General features: G+C 33.9%; 1 protein-coding gene across 1 annotated transcript; it reads left to right on the top strand.

Annotated features, from left to right (window-relative positions):
• The first annotated feature begins 731 nt into the window (after window positions 1-731).
• On the top strand, window positions 732-14804 carry LOC132257002 (uncharacterized). Its single transcript, XM_059753662.1, has 10 exons — window positions 732-814; window positions 867-952; window positions 1009-1095; window positions 1873-2251; window positions 2581-2857; window positions 2913-3127; window positions 4107-4439; window positions 4808-5204; window positions 5533-5991; window positions 6200-14804. The coding sequence occupies exons 2-10, from the start codon at window positions 915-917 to the stop codon at window positions 6280-6282; spliced, it is 2268 nt and encodes a 755-aa protein (XP_059609645.1). The 5' UTR covers window positions 732-814; window positions 867-914; the 3' UTR covers window positions 6283-14804.
• The last annotated feature ends 7931 nt before the right edge of the window (window positions 14805-22735 follow it).

Raw genomic sequence — 22735 nt, 5'->3', positions numbered from 1 at the left:
GCGTGGGGGGTTGGATTTGACAAACAAGAAGTTCATTACCATTGCATACTTTTAACCTTTGCCGCAAACCGCATATCTCTTACCGTTTAGGCCCCACAAGGCCGTTTGTCACGACGGAACGACAAACAGACATGAAAATCAAAAAAGTGTCCCCTTCCCATTTTCATCATATTTCCACATTTTACCGTTATCTGAGTCGATTGGAGTTGTTTTTGCGAGGTTCGATTATTTGTGCGATTACAGAAATCAGCTGTGATGTATATTTCACCTAATAAAATTATAAGATACGATTCCCAAAGCATTAATTACCTATATCGTAGGACTTAATTATATTTTTTACAATAATTTTTTTATTTGGTCCAGATAAGGATTTACAAGCAAAAACTTTCTGAATAGGTGGAATTTTCTGCAGAGTACATGGCGTGTGAGGTAACTCGTCATTAGTAGTTCCAAGTTAGAAAGAAATACATTAAATATGCCTCGTCAGTTTCAGCTTAACTTAAATCAGGGAATGATGAGTATATAGAGGTGGCCTCATTCTCAAAACGTTCGAAAAAATACATCATAAGAGGAATCGAGAGGCAATTTTGTCTTTTTTAATTAAAATTGGAACGACTGACTTTTATTCGGTTGTCACATTAAACGAAAACGTCTAATGGAAATTGTAAGACAATTCGATGGGATCTAACATGACAGTTATTGGCATGTACAAGTCCCGCTGTCAATGACATGACAGTGTGTGGTGGAGTAAGAAGATTTTCAGTAGCTTTTTTTTTGTTCGCCGGTGGACAGACTCAGAAAATTAGTGTTAAAGGTGTGAATAGCACCCCCAAATCACGCTTTAGTTATCGGATTTTTACTTACAGGTACCATTGCGTTCTCTGAGACAGGTGAAAATAGTGCTCCCTTCTTCGATGCAGTACCAGTCAGGCCTCCATCCCATGCACTCCATGTAATTTTTTCTAGGCCCCTTACTCACTGAAAGGCTAAGATTCCCTTTATTTACAGGTTCCGCCGTGTGGATCGCTACGATCAGTTCGAACGGCGTGGGCCCGAAAATGGTGCACGTCCTAAGTATGACATGGTCAACAACAGGTTAGTCGCATATACATAGCTGTGTATTAGCAGCTTAAGGGGTTACTGCTCTTTAATACATGGATTATGAATAATGATATAAAATATTTATTCATATATCTGTCTATTAGAAAAAATGTACTTCAGTCCTTTACGAAGACATTTAAAGTAAAATCTTCCCTTCTAACAATACCATAGCTTTTCAGCTAATTAAGTGTAGCGAAAGTGTAAATCAAATTTTGCAACTTTACTACTCTTCAAATACTACTCGTTCTATCGTACTTCTTGGAACAATTATTATACGCAGGCTAATATATCTGTACTTTTAAAGTAAATTACAGGAGAGTCAAAACGAATTCATATATTTATTAACTGGTAAAGAATTAATAACAATAATTCATTACATCTGGATATAAAGAGTATGAGAAAATGTACGATTCCGCGTGTAATGGTGTAAGGCTAGCGGGTCAAGGGTTCAGAAAGAGTGATTGATAGTATGTACGTGCATGCGTGTCCATGTCTCAGAAAGAACAACGTGTTCCGAAGTAAAATAGAAAGTATTCGCTGGAGATTATTTTCTGGGGATTACTAAAAGGGAGATAGTGTCAGTTGACACTTTCCTTGTTGGCAGACATTTTCCTCTCATTCTATTTCTTACGCCCAACAGCAGTATTACCGTGTTTCCAGACATACATACGGTTTTTCTTTCAACTCTTCATACACTTCTTCATCAACTTATATATTCTGCATAGGTTGTTTATACAAAATGGTATTTCTTTCTTTCTGTCTTCTGCGCAGGTATGGTGGTTACGGACCAAAAAAGGACTTCGGCGGACCAAAAGCTTATCCGCCATCTGATAATTTTAGAGGAGCTCCTCGATTACCAACACGCTCATTCTCGAAACCCGCTACTAAGGAAGAGCGCGCAAGAGTACAGAGCGCTCGCGCTAAAAATCCGGGTCAGGCTTTAGAGAAGCCTAAATGGGAGAATCTACCTCCGTTTCCTAAGGACTTCTATGTACCCCATGCTAGGGTACAGTCTCGGACGGAGGCAGAAATTGCCGCATATCGGCGCACAATGGAAATTACGGTTGCGGGAAATCGTGTGCCTCATCCTAATCAGACTTTTGACGAGGGTAACTTCCCTGAATACGTGTTGCGTGAAATTGCAAATCAGGTATGTCTGCGCCAAAATCTATTTACTCTGAATCTGGTTTTTGTGTAAACCAGAAACAATGTGAGAGCATCGGAACATGCCTGGAATATTCGGGATATCTTCTTGTATGAGGTGTCGCATTTTGTGAATCAATTTAAGAATTCAGTCTCTCCAACGGTTCAACATTTTACATTATCTCCATTGGTCTGGAGTGTTTTTACTACAATACAGTCACATGGCCCTGTAGGACTCAATTTGCTGTTAGTGTAATTCTGATTGTGTTGCGAATATTTTAATTAATTTAACAATAATGAGTTTAGGATAGAATACATTTTTAAATTTTTTACAAGGGTTTCGCTGCACCAACAGCCATTCAGGCCCAAGGATGGCCCATCGCGTTATCTGGTCGCGATATGGTTGGCATTGCGCAAACGGGCTCTGGAAAAACTCTGGCTTACATGCTGCCGGCAATCGTTCATATTGGTCATCAGCCGCGCCTCGTTCGTGGCGAAGGGCCTATCGTGCTTGTATTAGCACCCACGCGTGAGCTCGCCCAGCAAATCCAGACTGTTGTTGCGGACTTTGGGGTGCACAGCGAGCCACACATACGCAACACTTGTATATTTGGTACGAAGATCCAGGGAATTTGTTAACCATAAATAATAGTTATTGTTTAATGCAGGTGGATCACCAAAGGGCCCGCAGGCGCGAGATCTTGAACGTGGAGTGGAAGTGGTCATCGCTACGCCAGGTCGTCTGATTGATTTTTTGGAACGAGGTGTAACCAATATGCGACGCTGCACATATCTAGTTCTTGATGAGGCTGATCGTATGTTAGACATGGGTTTTGAGCCGCAAATTCGCAAGATAATTGAGCAAATTCGACCCGACAGGCAGGTAAAGAAAGAAAAGAAATTAATAATATTATAGCATCATGTATGTTTCTATGCGTATATATTATATATATATATATATATATATATATATATATATATATATATTATATATATATATATATATAATTATATATATAATATATATATATATATTATATATATATTATATATATATGGAGAGAGAGAGGAGAGTGGGGCAGATTGATACAGAGCGTTTTTTATCCAAGCCATGAAAGGCAGAAGAATGAAACCATCGCGTAATCAAAGGTCTCTGGAGGCTCCAATAACACGGATATTACGGAATGTCTTGGAAGAATATTTTAGAAACTATCCAAATTCGTTTAAAATCGACCGATTTTCAAACTTTCCGGGATTTCAGTTTCTTGCTCAGCATTCACAAGACATTGTCCACAAAGCCAATGAAAATATTCCAATGATTTCTTACATATTTAGGGTACGTTTTGGCATAATCGGTTCTGTGAAAAATCCAAGTGGTTTTTGTAAACAAAATATTACCCTCATGCAAAAGAAATGGGGCAGATTGGGACAAAGTGAATTTCAGTCAGTCATTAGTCCAAAGTCCCTAATATCACGGAAAAGTAAGTTATTGGTGAATTTTAGACTCTTATCGCCAAAAAATGATTTTCTATTGCCCTTGAATTGTTATTAATGTCGTTATTTTGCTAATACAGCTCAATAATGAGAAAATATAAGAATAAAACCCAAGAAGAAGATCACTCTTCACAACATTGAAAGATTATCTGCAGAGGCTGTGGCAATTGGGTTGCAAAATTTTGCTTAATTATTGATTAATGAGACTAAACATATACTGTCCAAATGTGCCACAAAATTGTCCCAATCTACCCCACTGTGGGGCAGGTTGGGACAAAATGCCTCGAAATGGAAAATGCACTCAATGTCGGTACTAAAATCTGTGTCCCAATCTGTCCCACTCTCCCCTATATATATACTTATTGTAGGTTCTAATGTGGAGTGCCACATGGCCAAAGGAAGTGCAGACTTTGGCTGAGGACTTTCTGCGTGACTACATTCACATTAACATCGGTAGTCTCAATTTGGCAGCCAATCATAATATCAGACAGATAGTAGACATTTGCCAGGACACAGAGAAGGAAAGTCGTCTAAGTGGACTGCTGAAGGATATTGCATCGGATCGCAACAATAAGATCATAGTGTTTGTGGAAACGAAGAAAAAAGTGGATGACATCGTTCGGGCAATTGTGAAGGAGGGTTACGCTGCTACAGCAATTCATGGCGATAAATCACAACCAGAGCGTGACTTCGTATTACAGGTGAGTCTAAGTTAGGATTTCTTTTTCCGTGTTTGATATGTAACACAAAGAATTTTTGTATTTCCAAAGCGCATAGAACTAAATTCAACTTAGCAATAGAGTGAAACATCTCTGTGTTTTAATATTTATGAAATAGACTTGATATTCTGAAAAAGAACCATTTATTCACATATTCACTGCTTTACTGCTTACTGACTTAGTTTAATTTGCTGGTCATTAATATTAACTCACGAATTACACTTTTGCAATTCAGTTACAGATTTACATAATATTTGTTATTGAATATTTCACGACCTTTCCAAAACAAAGTGTTTAGTGTTCTGTAAACTGTTGAACTCTAGGCTCTAACAGCTTTTCTTTTGTTTTAGGAATTCCGTACTGGCAAGTGCACAATTCTAGTTGCAACTGACGTAGCTGCACGTGGTTTGGACGTGGAAGATGTGAAATATGTGGTGAACTACGATTATCCCAATTCATCGGAAGATTATATCCATCGTATAGGGCGCACTGGACGGTGCGATCAGTCAGGCACAGCTTACACGTTCTTCACTCCAGCTAACGCCAGACAGGCACGTGAGTTGATTGCTGTTCTTGAAGAGGCTCAGCAGAATCCGCCACAACCGCTAGTGGAAATGGCTCAGCGCTCTGGTCCAGGCATTTCTACAAAGGTGCGTCTTCGTTGGCAGACACCAATGCTTGGAAAAAAGATGCCAGTTTTTCAACCGAAGCAACCTTCGGTAGTTATGCACCATAAAGGATTGGAAGGTGAGGACGGTCAATTTGAATTTATAATAAAAACTTAACATTTTGCTTTGATATTTCGCTGCGGAATATTAAACAATGAAAGTGGGAAAGAAGGCTCGCGAGAGAATTACAGAAGTGATTGAGAGGGAGAATTGCGAAACAAAAATAAATTTGAACACAAAACATGAAAGTGAATATGATCTGTTTTCAGAGCAATTTTTCTTTTTAACTTTTTTCTATTTGTTTTACCATTGTCTTATTTGTAATACATCGATGCGGTCTAATGTTTTTTTTATGCTGTACTACTAATTTATTGTTGATTTCTAAACTTTTGTTGTTGTCCTTATAGTTCCGCCGCGTTTTGGAGGACCCAAAGCTACACCATTACGCATGCCGGGTCTCCAGAATGGCATCATGGAGCCCGGTTTTTCTCCACGACAGCAGTTTCCACCCAAAACGGCCACTCGTACGCGCTTCGTTCAGCCCGGAGCATGGAATCAAGGCGGCGGAATGTTTGTTAGTGGGGCAACACGTTTTGGAAGCGCACCTGGTCGTTTCTATCAACAGCCGCAGCAGCGCTTTCAAAACCGATTTGCGACGCCCTTTCAGCCCCGTCGACCATTCGATGAAGCTACGAGCTCGGCGTCTAGTACCAGTGGTGGGACGATTGATATGGGCACACGCCCGGGTGGCGAAATTTCGCCAACAAATTATCGTGGTGGTTGCCCGTCATCTCCACAAGCTTATCAGATGCCACCGCCACAGCAACCATTCCTCATAGATCCAACAGGAATATCTAACATCATGAGTGAGTGACTGACAGACGTAATTTTTCAGCACACTTATGCACACACTGTGTTATATAAATATATATACATATATAAACAGGGTGTCAATATTACGAGGTCCACGCGTTACAACATTTGATAAACTAGTGAATGGGAAAACTGAAACTCGGTTTCGCAATACTTTCATGGCACTATTGGCATGCTCTAATCCTGTTCTATGTTTTACAGCTCCGTACGGACAGTATCAACTTGGGCCACAAGCCACTCCTTACTACCCGTATGCACCGCAGACAGCCGCTGTTCAACAATAAACATAGGATCAGGCGTGTCTGTCGCGTATCTTGTAATCGTAATGGTAGAGTTTATATATATATATATAAAGGTTCTTGAAGTCACTTGTAGGTCATATGAAATGGTGTTCTGTGAAAAATATTATTGCTTTTGTTATTTGACAATTCATTCAGTTATTATATAATTACTGATGTTTCTTTAGGTGTTACATCTTTGACCGTCATGACAATATTAACATGATGGTATTAACAATTTTCATGCAGTAAAAGCAGCTGCAGTTCGAATATCATTCAGCGACTATCGACTTGTTCAGAAATAAGAAATGACACAGAGTAATTTATGGTTTCTTCTAGATTGAGAATTACAATCGAATTTGTGTTAATTTAATATCATACTTGTACAGTAATAATCATCTAAAAGATGCAATTGAGCTATGAAATTATGAATTTACATGCATAGTGAAACAGTAATCATATTACTTTGACGAAAGCAATAGCATTTCGGCACAACGTCAGAACTACTTATGACCGCAATTATATTTGGAACATTGCATATATGCTATATACAAAAATAATTTTACATGCGCACCATTATGGATTTAATTATAGTCAGCCAAACTTTTTCAAAACGATCATGAATAATGATAAAAAGAATTTTTATTTTATTTCTTTGAACTTTATTAATCATTTTTACCGTATCAAATATTTCATAGTTTTAAGGAAATATATTAGATATATTAATATACATTTATGCGATAAACATTTCTTTTATGCCGTTGATGAGGTGACGTAATTTATTAGGCAATCCAAATGAAACTATCCATTACTATTGAAAATTGAGATTTTGAAAATACTTATTGTTTACTTGAAAATTTTCTGCTCATTTTACATTTAATTTTCGCAAGATTTGGTTAATTAAGTAACATGATGTAATATTTTGCATATGATGGTTAAGATTTTTTTTTCATTTCAATGCGAAATATTTCGTTACGTAAATACATACAGTCGTTCTATGTGATATGTAGAATAGCTCTACACCTTGCTTTCATTTTGGAAGACGAAGTTTAACGTAGAAAAGTCATTGCTTTTGTAAGATGAAATAGTTTTCAAAATTAGTTCCTGGTTAAAGAGATATACTTTATACTTTATACTTATACTTTATAAGATATACTTTATAGATAACACATGAAAACACAGTAATTTTAATATCTTACTTTTTTATTGTAGATACTTCGAATAATTCTAAAAATTGTATGTACATGCTAGACGTACATATGCTAGTAATACTAAGAATGTGACCAAAATATCATTATAATTTTAAAAGCGTATAGCTTGAGTTCCGTGGCTTTGGTAGCTATAATTTTGATATAATTATATTGCAAACGATTTTGCCTGGTTTTCTCAAATATGAAAGAAATTCTATTCAAATAACTTTTCTTGAAATATATGGAGCAATTCTCAGTCACACAAAAAATGTAAAAAAAAGTATTATATTGGTTCAACATACGCCTTGCGCTATTCTGAGTTACACTTGTAATGGCGATTGTGTAAGAAAATTCACCACTTGTGTTATTTGCTATTCTGGCCCACATGTGTTAAATCACTTTGTACTGCTAAAGCAGACATTCAAATGTGTAATTTTAACACTACCTCCAAAGGTTGTTTTACTGAATGTGTTAAAAGCAGAGTGACAGATCGGAAGTTGCAAAATAACTTTCAAATACGGATAAATCTGCCATTGTGGCTTTAGTTTTCAAGCATGAACATTAATGATGTTTACAGTAAATTCATTTTATCACGGGTTAACAAATTATTTACTTGATTTTTAATAATCTTCGCAAATTTCACCATTTTTCTTTTCTTACACATTGTGGGTTCACTTTAAAATTATATACACTGTTTGAACGAGAAAAGCAAGAGCTGTTGTTCCTATTTCACTTTGAATGCTAACTTTTTATGTTATTAAGTTAAGTATACCATGTCTGTGTGTGACTCTGAATTGCTCCAATTATTTTAAATTTCTAAATGTTGATTGTATTATTATTGGCATTAGCGTCACATGAACTTTTGTATTTCTACGTGGTCATACAGTTTGGCAAAACTTTTCAAACGAGCTCAAGATGACTAACAGCGGCGAAGTATTATATAAGTATTAAAACTGCTACCAATATCTTTGCTCCTATAACATCATGACGTATAAATGAAGATTCGTTGAATAGGTGTCTACTTCAGCTACAGCAAATTTCAATTAAAGAGGCAAATTATTTGTTCAGCAATTATTAACTTTTTAGTTCTTAAACCCATTTTTGCGAAATAATGGTACTTGATGCCGGTACTAAATGGTACTTTGCTAGACCTTTCGAAGAAGTACAAAACCGTTCCGGTCGGATAATTATAACCGGAGTTAAGACTAGGGGTAAGGGTTTGGATCTGACAACATCATGCGTTACTGCATACATTAAGCCTGTAGTATAAACTGTATCTCTTACTATTTAGGCCCTAGTAGTCAATATGTTGCGATAAAAGGCGTAAAAAAACTAAATTTGAATTGAGTGTCCACTGACCATTTCTAACAAAACTTGCCTTAGGTAATCGGCGATTTTGGGTTCCTCAAGCGATAACATATAGTAGCTGTAATGTAAATCCCAAGTCTGAAAATACAAAGTGAGCATCAGTTAATGTAAAGTAAACATAGTTTTAATTCTTTCATTTCGTAAGTATTCATGTTACAAACAGACATTTTTCAGATACTGCGCATATAATATTATTTCAAATTTGTATAAAGTCATATATGCATTTATGTGTATACAATTCATGCATAATTATGAATATGAGACATATATATATATATATATTATGTGTATATATATATGTGTGTATGCTCTATTTAAAGCTGTTGTAGAACAGATGGCAAATTGTAGCCTTCCTATCCAGGAAAACTAAAAATAAAAACATTAAATGTAAAGGGCATATTAGTAACAATGTAAGGCTAAAGAAACAAAAAAAATTGTGTGCAGAAAAGAAGTTTTTTTTGTAGATCTAGAGTTTCCAAGATTCAGGCGCAAATTTGAGAAAATGAATATATTGGAACAAATTGATTTAATGTAGTAAGTAAAATGAGAAGTATATTTGGAACAAAATAAATAAAAGAACTGTATGATGTTGAAATGCACTAAATGGGAGAATTATTTAAACATTGCTAATCATTACCAACGGAACTAATTTACAAAGATAAAAAAAGATCACATGATTCAAGGAAAAAAAATTTGGATGAAAAGTCCATTAAGAGTACATTAAAAAGAAAATATTGATTATAAGATGAATTATATATCTGATAATACCACATAAGTTAATTATAGTCATTGCAATTCAATTATGACGTTGTTGACTAAACTTGGTTAACGTACAAAACTTTAAATCTCGAATGAAAAATAAGTGAATTGGTGACCATCATCGCACCTTTGCCTAAATTTGAAATTGAAAAATCCAAATAGTTCTTTCATTATTTGGGAAATAGTAACGACAAACAATTAAGTAACAAGTAACGATATATATTTATGTAAATGGAAAAAAATCATATAAAGAATTCTTAGGTAAATATCTGTGATAATTTTTTTGATATTTTAGTGTGCAAAAAAATGTGAAAATGAGAGATTAGAAGAAACCAAGTGGAAAACAAACAAGCACAGCGATTAATTAAGGGTAAAAAAAAAGTTACTAAAAATTAGTATGACGAAGTAAAATTTATCACAATCAACTATAATTATGTTGAAATGAATCAAAAATAAATCAACCCTCGGCAAAATCATAACATTCTAGGTATAATGTCATCTTTCAGAAGGAAAATGGCAGAAATTATATTCCAGATACCGATTATCATGATCTGATCTTTTGTTTTCGTAAAACAGCATATGACTTTTACTAATTATAAGTCGGGGATAAATCGAAATAATATAGGAAAATTATTATAGCATTTATAATGTATTTTACCTTCAACGATTATTTAAATCAATAGAAAAGAAAAACTGAAAAATTTATATAAATATGAGTAAGAAGTATTTTCTGATGTAGAACATTTACACTTCACCTTATCGAGTCTTCAAATATTTCTTAGATCTACATCAAATATAAGGTTTTTCTGTATTATTTACTTATATGGAATATTTGGCTCCCTATTGATGCAAATAAGAAACTAATGGATAGTTCGAATATGTTACATTGAGATGACGGAATGGCTAAATTATATATACTTATTTAATGTCCGTATGTAGCCTCCGAAATGTTGTGTGTGGGCATCAAATGAGTAAATAGGATTCGACAATTCTGTGTTTCCAAAAAAAAAACAACCCACTAGCCATTAAACACATACATAAACTAGAATCTGTTATTGTTGATACACTATCAAGAAAATCTGTTAGCAATGTTTCTTCAATTCTTATTCGCAACGCATCAGATTAACATTTGTGCCAACGAAAAATTTTTTCGTGGTAAATGTTGCTTCGTGTAGATCAGGAACAACGACTCCAAGAGCCCTATTTTCATATCTATATTCCTATTCTTTAAAACTTGCGCGTTCTGAAATGGAGATCGAAAATGCCCTTATTATAAAAGTAGATTACTTGAACTCAAATAACAATGAAAATCCATAAAATATAAAACCTGTTATTGCCAATCATTTTTGACCTTGAATACCGTATTTTCGTTATTGATAATAATTTCGAAAATATGTCTGTTTGTCTTTTTATACTGCAGATTATCTTTTGCCCCCACTGGCACATTAATATATCAATATAACCTGAACACATTTTTTTCTCTGGACAACGTGCATCTCGACTCGTATTGACTTTTCTATATGCGAATAATCAAGAAAATAATAAATTTCAACAAAATAAAAATTTCAAAATGAATCCCTTTTTTGTGTTGGCTGGTGGGTGAATTTATGCAAGTTGTCGACGATATCAAATTGAGTAACAAAGTTAATTGTTCACGAATGATATGAAAATTATTCTTGGGACCATAACATTTTAATTTGAGATTATTTTCCATTGAAGGCTGGAACCATATGGCAGTAAAGTTTGAATTTAAAAGAAATTTGATACTAAAAAAGAATTCGCAGCCGAAAATTATTCAATAGAGACGAATGACAAGGATTTAACTTGATTGTTTTGCTACAAATATAGTGATGTCTAGGGGATTGGAGACAGTCTTCGTTTGTCATATGTAATGCTGTTTACCCGTCTTTTATATCAGTTAATGTAACGCGGGTCATTTCAAATACAATAATTTATTTTCATGTTGGCTTTACAGTACCCCTGAAGCATTGAAAAACAGTGATTATCAGTTCAGTAAGATGTTTTTAAAGCCAATGGGGGATTTCATTTGAAAAGACAGAATAACCGAATTCTATTTACTCATTTATTGTCCGCACTATGTTTTGGAGGCTTTTTCTTCTTTCTTCATATTTGATAAAGTAAAGTACGTTGAAATCGGTCATTCAGATATCCAAATTTGCAAAATTCAAAATTTATTAACAATTATAGTCAATGGCGAACAATGTATTCGGAAAAAAATAAATATCATAAAAGTTTCTGTTAGTATTCCAGTTGAACTATGCTATACCAAAAATTTTGTTGAGAAGACAGAATTTTTACTAACCTCCAAGCTAGCAGTAATTTCGAAATAACTACAAAACTTTTTGCTTGAGATTTTATGGAGCATTTTTCTCAATGCCAAATGTATTTCATATAATTTTCCTCACTCTTTTCATTGTTTTTGCTCTAGTAAGGTATATGGCAGGGAGAGAATCCAAAGAAAAACCATAAAAGAGAGCAAGAAGGAAAATAACAGAACAACTTGATTTTAACACGAGTGGCAGACCCTATAAATTTTTTAATATATCTTTTATTATTATTATTATTATAACACATGGCGTAGAGAGAGAGAGAGAGACAAAAATATGTCTCAGAATAATCTATAAACGCAATGCTGTGTTTTCACAATTAGGAACACCTTATAAAATTCGTACAATCATTCAATAATACAAATGTGAAATGCTACCATAGTTCTAGCTAACTAAATGTTTTCGCCTTCAGATATGATTATCATATTGAGGTTCTAATTTTTCTGAGTTTAATAATTGAATTCTGAAATAACAAATAGTTTCTACTCATCATGTTGACGGGAATGTTAAAACCTCTAGTTTAACACAAAATTTGTAGAGAGACTAAATGTCAGGTATTCTTACTCGAATCCAACTAATTTTACATCATTGTATTTTTACTTATAATTTGTATTGTATTTTTTTTTTTGATAACAATATTTTTGGATAATAGATTAAAATCGGTATATTTAGTAGCTTAATAACGTATAAAAATTTTAAAATATAGGGAAGTTCAACCGATAAATTTGCTGTAATTCTATTTGATTTAGATTTATTTTGTCAGTCAATATATTAATACAGTTTTTATTTTCACGTCAATAATACTTTTTTATGTTGGTATTAGAGCAGGTTGATATTAGGAAGCGTGTAATACTTTCAATAGTTTCTTTGTTTCATTTTTTATGGGTCAAATGTCATATCAGAAACCTTTTTCCTTTCTTAAGTTGATTAGTTTGTTTCACATTATAAACCCGCAGCTAAAAAAAACATTGTTGGCTGAACAGTGGGGAAAAGAATAATAATTAGTTGTTTAAATTTACACACGTAAATTCACTAATGAATACATCTGAGGATCTTCCATATATCACGTGGCAACACTGTAAACCTTAAATTAAAAGAAAAAAAATTGAAAGGCTCGTGATTAGATAATGACGGTGAGATAAATATTTAAAATAAAAGATATTCCTCGACTTATACTTTCCTCACAACAATCGTAAAGGAAAAGAAAATGCAAAGATATTACTATATGGGAGAATATTTTACGAATAGTCTAGAAGATAATATGTATTAATTACTCGAAAAGTGCGGTACAATCTTTTCAAAAAATTTCTTTGAAACATTAATTTGCAATTTAAGCAAAAACGAGGACAAGAATTTAAGTAACAAATGATATAGAAGCCAGCAAAGGAAAATCATGAAGTGCATAGAAACACTATTACGTGTTGTGGCTTCGGTAATTTTTTACTTTCTTTTGTAATAGAGGCAGAGTTATGGAGGAATATTACTAGTATGTATTTTACAGATACCCAAATTTTGAAGAAGATTGAAAAAAGTTTAAACTTTTTATAAAATTTTCACCTTTTTGGTAATATTGTGCAAACAATACTTTTAAGTTAATTTTTTTGTAAAAACAATTATAACACGGAACTTAATCGAATAGTAAAAGTAATATGCATTGCATTTTTTCGATAGTCAACATGTAAAAATTGCTAAATTATTTATTGGTATGCTGAAAAACAAATTTTTTACCCTTTTTCGATCAACTATGGTAGAAGCTCAAGTAGAAAAAGTACAAAAACGGTATATGGTGAGAATATATAATTAGGGCATAAACACAGTAGTTTTCCACAAAGAAGAATGAATTGAAGATAGGAAATTAAAACAATTAATTAATTTGTCACAGGGATCAACTAATTAGGCGATGATATGAGTCGTTCAATTTGTTTTAAGCTGAGAAAGAAAGAAATGAAGCGATAACAAGGAGGAGCTATACGCAAAAATGCCAGAGAGATTAAAAGTATTTGTAGGTTAGTAGAAAAAAATATAAAGAAAAACATCACAAAAATTGAAAAATCAAGTAATTTTCCTTATTTTATTAAATTTAGAGATTACAATTTATAAGAAAAGAGTTCCCTTTTTAAAGTTTGCTGACAAAAAGGAATATGTATGTCAGCAAAAAATTACTATACATCTAATTTATTCGCAAATCTAATCTATTTCTTAAAATATCATATTTATTTCTCTGACAGTAAGTAAATTTGATCAGTTGAAGTATATATTTAATAGGTCTCCTGTTGTATTATTTTTAAACACGACTTTTTCTGTTCTTCTGTTCCAAAGTGCATTTCTTGTATGTAATACAGTATTGATGTCAAAGCATGATGTTGACCAATGCGGTAACCCCATGTGGTCAGTGAAGAATTTCAATAAAAAACTTCTTTAGCAAAAAAAGCAGTATTGCTGAAAATATCTCAAACGTATTTGCATTTGAGTGCATTTAATAGACTTTTCCTGTATTGCTGCAACATATTCCAGACATAATAACTAGATAGCAACGGTCACTGAGGTAAGTTGGTACTGCAAATAATAAGTTTTTTCGAAATGCAAGAGCTATATGCAAGGAGCAGTGACGACATTATGAAGTATATTACAGCTTTATAACTGAGAAGCCTTATACTTGCTGGGTAGATTATTCGGTCTCAGAACCAAGACTTTTCTCTATCAAATGGTAAGAATTGCATTGGAAGGCACTTGTGAGTCCTGGGCGCCTCCATTGCTTACTTCCGGGACGAAGTTATTTCTTTTTTTTAGTTATTGGATGAAAAAAAAACTATTAAAAATTCTTGAGCTGGCTTTGATTATAGATACACATTTGGTTTTTATATGGTCCAGGTCTTAAAGAGAATTTGAAAATGACTGAAATAAACCAGCTTCACAAAGAGATAAAAAGAACCTTTGAGAAAAGTTCTGAGTCTTAAACGCCAAACTGCTGACAATTTGATCTGCGTGCCATCAATGCAAATGACTTACCGACGAATCATGTTTGGAATACAATTGCTCACCATAATAATGATGGCAAACAGAAAATTATTCAATTGTGCTACAAAGATGGAAAAAAATGACAGTGATTTTGGGTATGAATGAAAATTGACTTTTCCGGTCGTTGCTCAGGCGCACGTGAATTGACTTTACTTTTTGCATTTTGCATTTACGCTTTATAAAGTAAAGAAAAAATGTTATTAATCTAATAGCCTGAATTGATTTACGCTTGGTAATTTTTCAGTGTGTTTGATCATGTACGTATACATATTTTTTCGTGTTCGGTCAATAACCTGTACACATGAGTTGACGTAGGACGAATTAGGAGAGTAAATTATAAAGAAAAAATAGAACGAATGTACAATAAAATGGAAAAAAGGGTTTGAATAAAAAATTGTGAGATAAATATGAGAAAAAAAAAGTATTTGGTATACCGTCGAAAAAATAAGTTCTGCCTTGGATTTAAATGAAGAGAATACACAATATGAGGAATAGCTGGAGAATATAAAAAGATGTGAATAAAGAGAGTACAGCGATGAAATAATAAGAGGAATATACAAATGTGAAGATAAAAAGCAAGATTTGAGAAGGGAAATCCAAAAGTGTGATAGAGAAAGAAGAGGAAAAAATGCAAATGGAGAGCAATGGTTATAGAAAAAATTGTTCATTGACATGTCGGTATAATATTCTCTCTTGCGTTTACCCTTCATACCACTTCATACTTCACAAAATACCACTAGTTTCAGCGCTACGAATCTCGCACAAGATTTAATATATTTCTAGAGCATTCAACATCTTCAAACTCATTATTCCATTTATTGGGAAATTGAGTCACATTCATACCAATTGAACGCAATCACACCGTATTGCGACGATTTAAACTGCGTAACAGTATAAAATGTCTCTTTTGAAATAAATGTATATTGTACAGGGTGCCTCTGAATTTAGCAAATATTAAAAGTAAAATAACTTATATGTGCAAAATGCAAAAATATAATCTGAAAAAGAATACCTGAAAGCGTTTTATTAAACTTAGAATTATAACATTGTACAGTATTTGTCAGAGAAAACTCTGGGGAAATATATCTCCTACAAAATCTGCATTATATCCCATCATCTTTCTCTTTGGTTTAAACTTATCGACAAATAAGTTTTTGACAATGGATTTCAACAAAGTTTAACATAATGTGAGGATAAGCATATGTAGTTAAAATCGATGGACTAAGGTTGTCTTTAGTCCATATTAGTCTTATATTTATGGACCCAGATTTCAGAATCAATTATATGAATAGAATATATTTTTATTTGACTCGTTGCAACTTGCTTTTGTAAGTGTTGATCCAGCGTTCACCGACATCTGAGTGTTGATGACCAACTTCCAGGGCAAAACTATGAAAAAGCTCTTCGACAGTTTGTATAAGCTATCTTCCCCAGTTCCTATAACACAAAAGAAATAAAAAGATAAGGTATAGAATTCAAATTTTGAAATTAAACACTATCCTAACTCTTGATCTAATTACTTACACACCTATTTATCTAGTCTATCTAGTCTATCTATCTATTTATTTAGTCAGCATTGCAAATTTTTGCTGATCTGCTTATCAAATCAAAAAAGGCATCTTCCTTTGTATAATGAGATGAATAAATAAAAATGAATGAATGAATAACTTAGCGGAAGGACCATCTTCTATTCTGAGATTATAACTTGATACAACCACCTTTTAGGGCGCTGTAGAACAACAAATTTTCGAAATTTTTTTATCGAATAATTCAGAAGAACCAAAGTATTTTCTTAATATTTTGTTTTCTAAGGTCGAGACCACTTCCACGATATACCTCTTATACGACCCGGGAAAGAATTATGCAAAAATTACGTGATTTCGAATCGATGTTTTACAAAAAACTTCGTTATTTTCTCCATTGCGTTTTACAGTGTTGCAAATCTCATAGACGTCAATTCCGGCCGAGCAAGTAGCGTGTATTGTCCTTTATATTTGGGTTTCTGATTTCTAATGGCGTCCTTGTCTGCTGATAAGTGTATCCGTTAGGCTCTCGATCTTGGTGCATCTAAGATATTATCCAGAAAATGCTTCCAATTATATTTCTGATTTACTCCACTTTTTTCCCTTTATATATTGCATTCATTTCGTTTTTGTCCAAGGTCTTTCCATGTTTTGTGTTTGGCGAGTGTTATTGACCACAAAATTTCCAACACATGAATAAATGCTTTTCCCATACTTTCTCATGGCCGTGGAAAACCTTTACACAGAAGATAATTACCTCAGTTGGAAATCAACACACAGATCCAACTGTTTGCATTTAAATGTATTTTTTCTCTTACCGGGGTATTCGGTCACAGCATTTTATGTAAGGATTGAATCCGAAACCACAATGTCTTCAAGCGAGAGTGGTAGCGATTGCACTATGAAGTCAGCTTTTTAAAGAGTAATTGTTATACTTCATATCTACTTAAGTTAAAATCGTTGTTTAATTGTTTGGAATGTTTTTCTTGACTCGAATAAGCCTTAACCTGTGAAGTCCTCATTAATGCTTGTAGCATAGTGGGAGTGCGCTGAAATACTAATCTAGAGACCCTAAGTTCCAGACTAGGCAAGTCAAATGGTAGGATAGTTGTTTTCAGCCATTATCTTGATCAGAATAAAGAAAAGTAGGCTAAGGATGAGCTCTGTAGAATCGCATACGTTTTTGATTTTGGCGCGAATCTTAACGAATCTGGTAACAGTATTTTTAACACACAAAATTAAGATGCACGGTGTAATTAATATATAGAGGTGGCCTCATACCCGAGACGTTCAATAATACATGTCTAAAGGTGTAATAAGGGCAATAGAGAGGTCAGATTTTTATATGGGATGAAGGATATTATATTATATTTTGGTATTTTTCGCTTTTTATAGTATCATATAAATAAATTTATTATTGTCATATCAACCAAATTATGAAGCTCTAGGAGAATTTTTGAGGCATTTAACTTTCCTTTTTCAAACATTTCTAAAATGAAGCATCTTCGCAATCCCCATTTATTTTACCACATATCACACACACACACTCACCATGCGCTAACACGCATTGAGTCATGACAAGATTTTGCATAAATGCATCGGTCTTCAGCGCTGTTATAAACCGCCACCATTGGTGCTGATTACTCTCAAGATAAATCACTATATATATATATTATATATATATATATATATATATATATATAATTTCAAGAAATATTATTTTATTTAAATTTTTCCTGGAATGAATGAGACTTAAAAAATATGAATCGGTGTTGCACAAAAATATTTATGCAATTCAGTGCCATTCTTTCTATGCATGGTGTGTATCAGCTGTGCGACAAGTTGCGGCATGGTTGTAGAAGTGTTTGAGGATGTTTCATCTCAGAAAGCTAAGAAAGACAAATTTATATACCTTCAAAATTCTAGATTTTTCATTAATTCATCTTGAGTATGAGGTCTGTTTAGATATTTCGTACTCATTGATTGAGATGCATTTAAAAATGATCTGAAACATAATAAAAACGATCGTGAAACCTATAATACTTTTTTTTATATGATATATGGAATGTAGTATATTCATTTATATATTCTTACTCTTATTGTCTCTTTCGGGCAATGGAATAAAATTGGTTGAAAAAAGCAGTGCAAAATCTGACAAAACGAGGATATTTCGAAGTTTTAACCTAAAAGAATGAAACGTTACGATTTCTATAAATTTCGTCACTGCATTCAAGCCTCAAATTTTATCCAGCTTCATTAGCATACCCTCACCCCATAAAATGAAAATAATAATGAACGAGTAAAATGTATTTACATATTTGCGTGAGGAAGCGACTATTGAGAAAATGCAAATTTTTGAATGTCATGTAAAATTGGAAGCAAAATTATATATTATATACATATATATATATATATATATACTTTTTCTGACACCCTTTTCCTACAAAATACGAATATTGTTAGTGAAAAAAGGGTTGAAAAATCAGTTTTCTACGTTCACGTTTTAAAGCCATAGAATTATCAACTCTCTTGTTCGCCCCTCTTCACATTGCTAAAAGGGTAGGGGAGAATATTTTCGTTGTTGTTCCGTGGCTGCTAAAAAGTGCCGAAATTGTGATGATTCGAGGAGTTCGTTTAGGGAGAAGAGATAACGAAAATTGCAGACATTTGCAAAACATTCCAGAAACTCATCGTTTGAATCAACAAATTCGATGAAACTTCGCATTACATTGTTACGCTATTGACTCACACAGAGTCAAATGTTTATTTCTTTACTAACAGGCGTCTAAAGAAATTTACTTAGCAACGCAGATTCAAGATATACTAGATATTTATTTTCACAAAGAAGGGTCAAAATTGCTCTTAAATCTTATTTCATTATATTTTTCACATTCCAATCAGTTTTGCAGCCCGATGTCTTTTTCGTTGTGACACGGTGACGCGCCAGGGCGGTGGTGTCGCGATCTACGCGCGAAATTTCTCTGCTCCTCTGTTTATTCATTTATGATTTGATTAACCATCTGTCCTGAGGGGATTCGACAGCACCCCCTGCCATTTTTAGCTACATCACTGTGCGGGATTATTCGTATCATATATATGTGGATGATCTCCAATGTTACATTGAAGGCAATCCCTAAATTCCACCTCTGCAGTTTAGCACATCAATGAGGATTTTACTCTGGTTGAGCACAGGGTTTTTTCTGAAAAACTAGCTAGATTACATTATATTTTCTTTCTTCTTAACGGTGAAACTATCAATATCTTAGTTAGATTACATTTAATATGTTGGACTCAATTTTAACTCGGCATTGACTCGGTCTGATCAACCAACGTTCGTTGTTACAAGGCCAATTATTCTCCATATGTCCTCAGACCTTGCTGGGATATCACACCCTACGATACTCGACTTCCTGCTCGAGAAATGCTTATTCCTTTGTTCTCTTTTATTGCAGAGCTCTTTTTTGCAGTGTGGATGCTGACAAAATTCACCGGCTACCCATAACATTTCATAATTATGTCAGATACTCTCCTTGCTCTCAGACAAATAGTGGGCGCGCCTTGGTACGTCTCCAACGACTTACTACACCATGATCTCTGCATGCCCACGGTCTCCGATGAGATAAAGAAACTCAGCAGAAACTACAGGGAGCGACTTCTCTCTCACCCTAATGATGCTGCAGGCAATCTTGTTATTGACCTTGGCGAGCATAGAAGACTAAGGCGCATAAAGCCCTCAGACCTCTTTAAGTATTTGTAAAGTTTCTGTGTGAGATTTCAAAATTGGAATCCCTCTTTCTCTGTCAAAATTTCAATTCAACAAGAAAGCTGATTGTAATAATAATACAGATTGCTGGCAATAAAGAAACAAATGAGAAAAAAAAAGATACGCTCCTGAACTGGGTCTCCGCGATCATATTTATACCAACAGAAATGTACTTGTAAGCTACGACTAGGCCAGATTCGAAACCTTTGAAATGGATCGTCTAAGTACTAATTAGTCTATATTAACCCTTTTTTACCCTGAAATTGTGTAAAAAGGGAAATTTAATGCAAATCTTATCGATAAGTGGGTAGAATTTATTGACTTTTCAAAATACGTTCTACCTCACTTTCTGTGTAAGGGGCGCATCTCTTTATGATGTCTTTCCACGTAAGACACACGAGACCGTTGGAGGCTTAGACACTTTTAAGTCTTAATTTTATTCTTGCAAATCTATTGTTTTTTCATACTTATTTTCACCCTTAACTTGTTGATTTTTATTTCTCATTGATCTCATTTCAGTAAATTAGTATGAAAGGGTGACTCTAAACTTTGTCCACATTGAATAAATTTGAAAAATATGATAATTTTTTCGAAATACTACATTCTCGTGATTTTTACTCTAGTAGACGGATAAAAGAGAAAGAGATGACTCTGGTGATTCAGCGTTAAAAATGAATAAGAAGGACAATCACATAACGTATGGCACGAAGAGAGACAAAAATGTTGTAAAGTACATGCTTCGCGTATGCTTTTCGGAGAGCTGGGATTTATTGTGCTTTTTTCTGTGCCCAACTTATTATGACTAATTCGAAATGTGAAAAACTTTAAGCATTATATCTTTAGCTCTATGACATCGGCAGAAAATTCGAGAGAAAAATATAATTCAATGTTGAAAACGACATGACTATAGGAAAAGTTATCACATTTATGTAAAATAGCTCAACTTTAAAAACGACTTAAGTACTGTTTTTCTGACTTTACCGCATCATGGGGTTAAAATTATAAAGACAGGACAAATAGAGTCAAAGTTCTATAGTGTGTTCAATATAATAACTTATAAGGTTTATAACTTTTAGAGACCCGAAGGCGGTGCGGTCTAAAGCACACTGTCAATACTAAGTGAGGAAGTTCATATATTTGCCCGGTTAGCACTGTTGACACTCTGGGCCGCGTCTTCTTTCCTCTATTCTTATAACAAATCCTAGCATACAGAGTCAGCAGAACCAATATTCTATGTCGCCACGCATGTTAATCTTAAGATCCAGCCTAGTATTACGCCAGCTAAACAGTGAGGGGCTCGCACAAATCGATTACACCGATCATAGAGTCATCGTTTCTAGCAGTACAAACACATGCATAACGACAGCCATAGGCTAATATAGAATGTTGAAGTACACACACAAGCACCACAGTAACGGCTGTGAATAAATGAAATGAATAATTAAATGAACTCATAATGTATTTCATTAGTGAAAAGTTATTACATAACTGTAGAGACATGGTGACCTAGACCAAAATGTATACAAATCAGATCATAATATCAAAAATTTGCCGAAATACAGGCGTTTTGAAATTTTTTTCAAAAAATAGCGGAAGTATAGGTTGGTATAAGTGTGTAGTTTGATCGTTTATATTTCTGCATTCAAAACGTCAGGTCCCGTAAATGGAATATCGTGGGGAAGGTCTTGAGTTCGGCTATAGTATTAAAAAAATTTTGTTCCGAGATACATGATATTGATTTTTAGAAGTTTCCTTTTACATTTATTTTTTATTATATATATTTTTCTATCTTTTGCGCCTCCAGTAGTTGTGTGCTAAATTGTTATGTGGGATTTAAATATATCTCTTTGGGAGGCCTTTCCAAAAAGTGCAAAACTATTGAGTTTAATAGGTTGTAAAAGTTATTGCTGGCATAATGTACCAAACTAAGGGCCTATCCATGTCATAGGCAATCAGTAAATAGGTGAAATAAATTTCTCAAAATGGCGGAAGGAGGGGTAGGATAATTTGATTTAACAACACCGCATACCTTGATTCTTTGGTGCAAATCGCATATTGATATATCTAACCGTTTTGGCGCTAGAAGTTTGTATGTGGCGACGGAAGGAACGACACACGGATGACAAAAAAATGAAAATAAAAATGTCGTGTCTCTTGAGCACATGCAATAATTCCCCATATATAGGTGTTGGACTTGGTGATTTTGCATTTCTCGAGCGACAATAGATATTTGCCGTGATGTTGATCACTACTCCTAAGTCTGTACCATATCGTTCAATGGAGCCATTTTTCTGTGTAGCAAATAATATTAAAAGTATTAATTTCGCGTACAAAGTTGATAGCTGGCAATAATATTTTGATTATTATGAAAATGTGGAGATCTTCGAATTTTGTATGACTTCCGAGTGTTCGGTTTACATCGTGTATGGCCAAAAAAGGTTTGCTATGGCCAAAGGAACAAAAAGAGACCTTTGGTGTGAGTTTTGTAAT

Source organism: Phlebotomus argentipes, unplaced genomic scaffold, assembly GCF_947086385.1.
Source record: "Phlebotomus argentipes unplaced genomic scaffold, Phlebotomus argentipes genome assembly contig_75, whole genome shotgun sequence".
Taxonomy (NCBI): domain Eukaryota; kingdom Metazoa; phylum Arthropoda; class Insecta; order Diptera; family Psychodidae; genus Phlebotomus; species Phlebotomus argentipes.
Note: the sequence above shows the minus strand (reverse complement) of the source record. Positions and strands in the feature narration are given on the sequence as shown.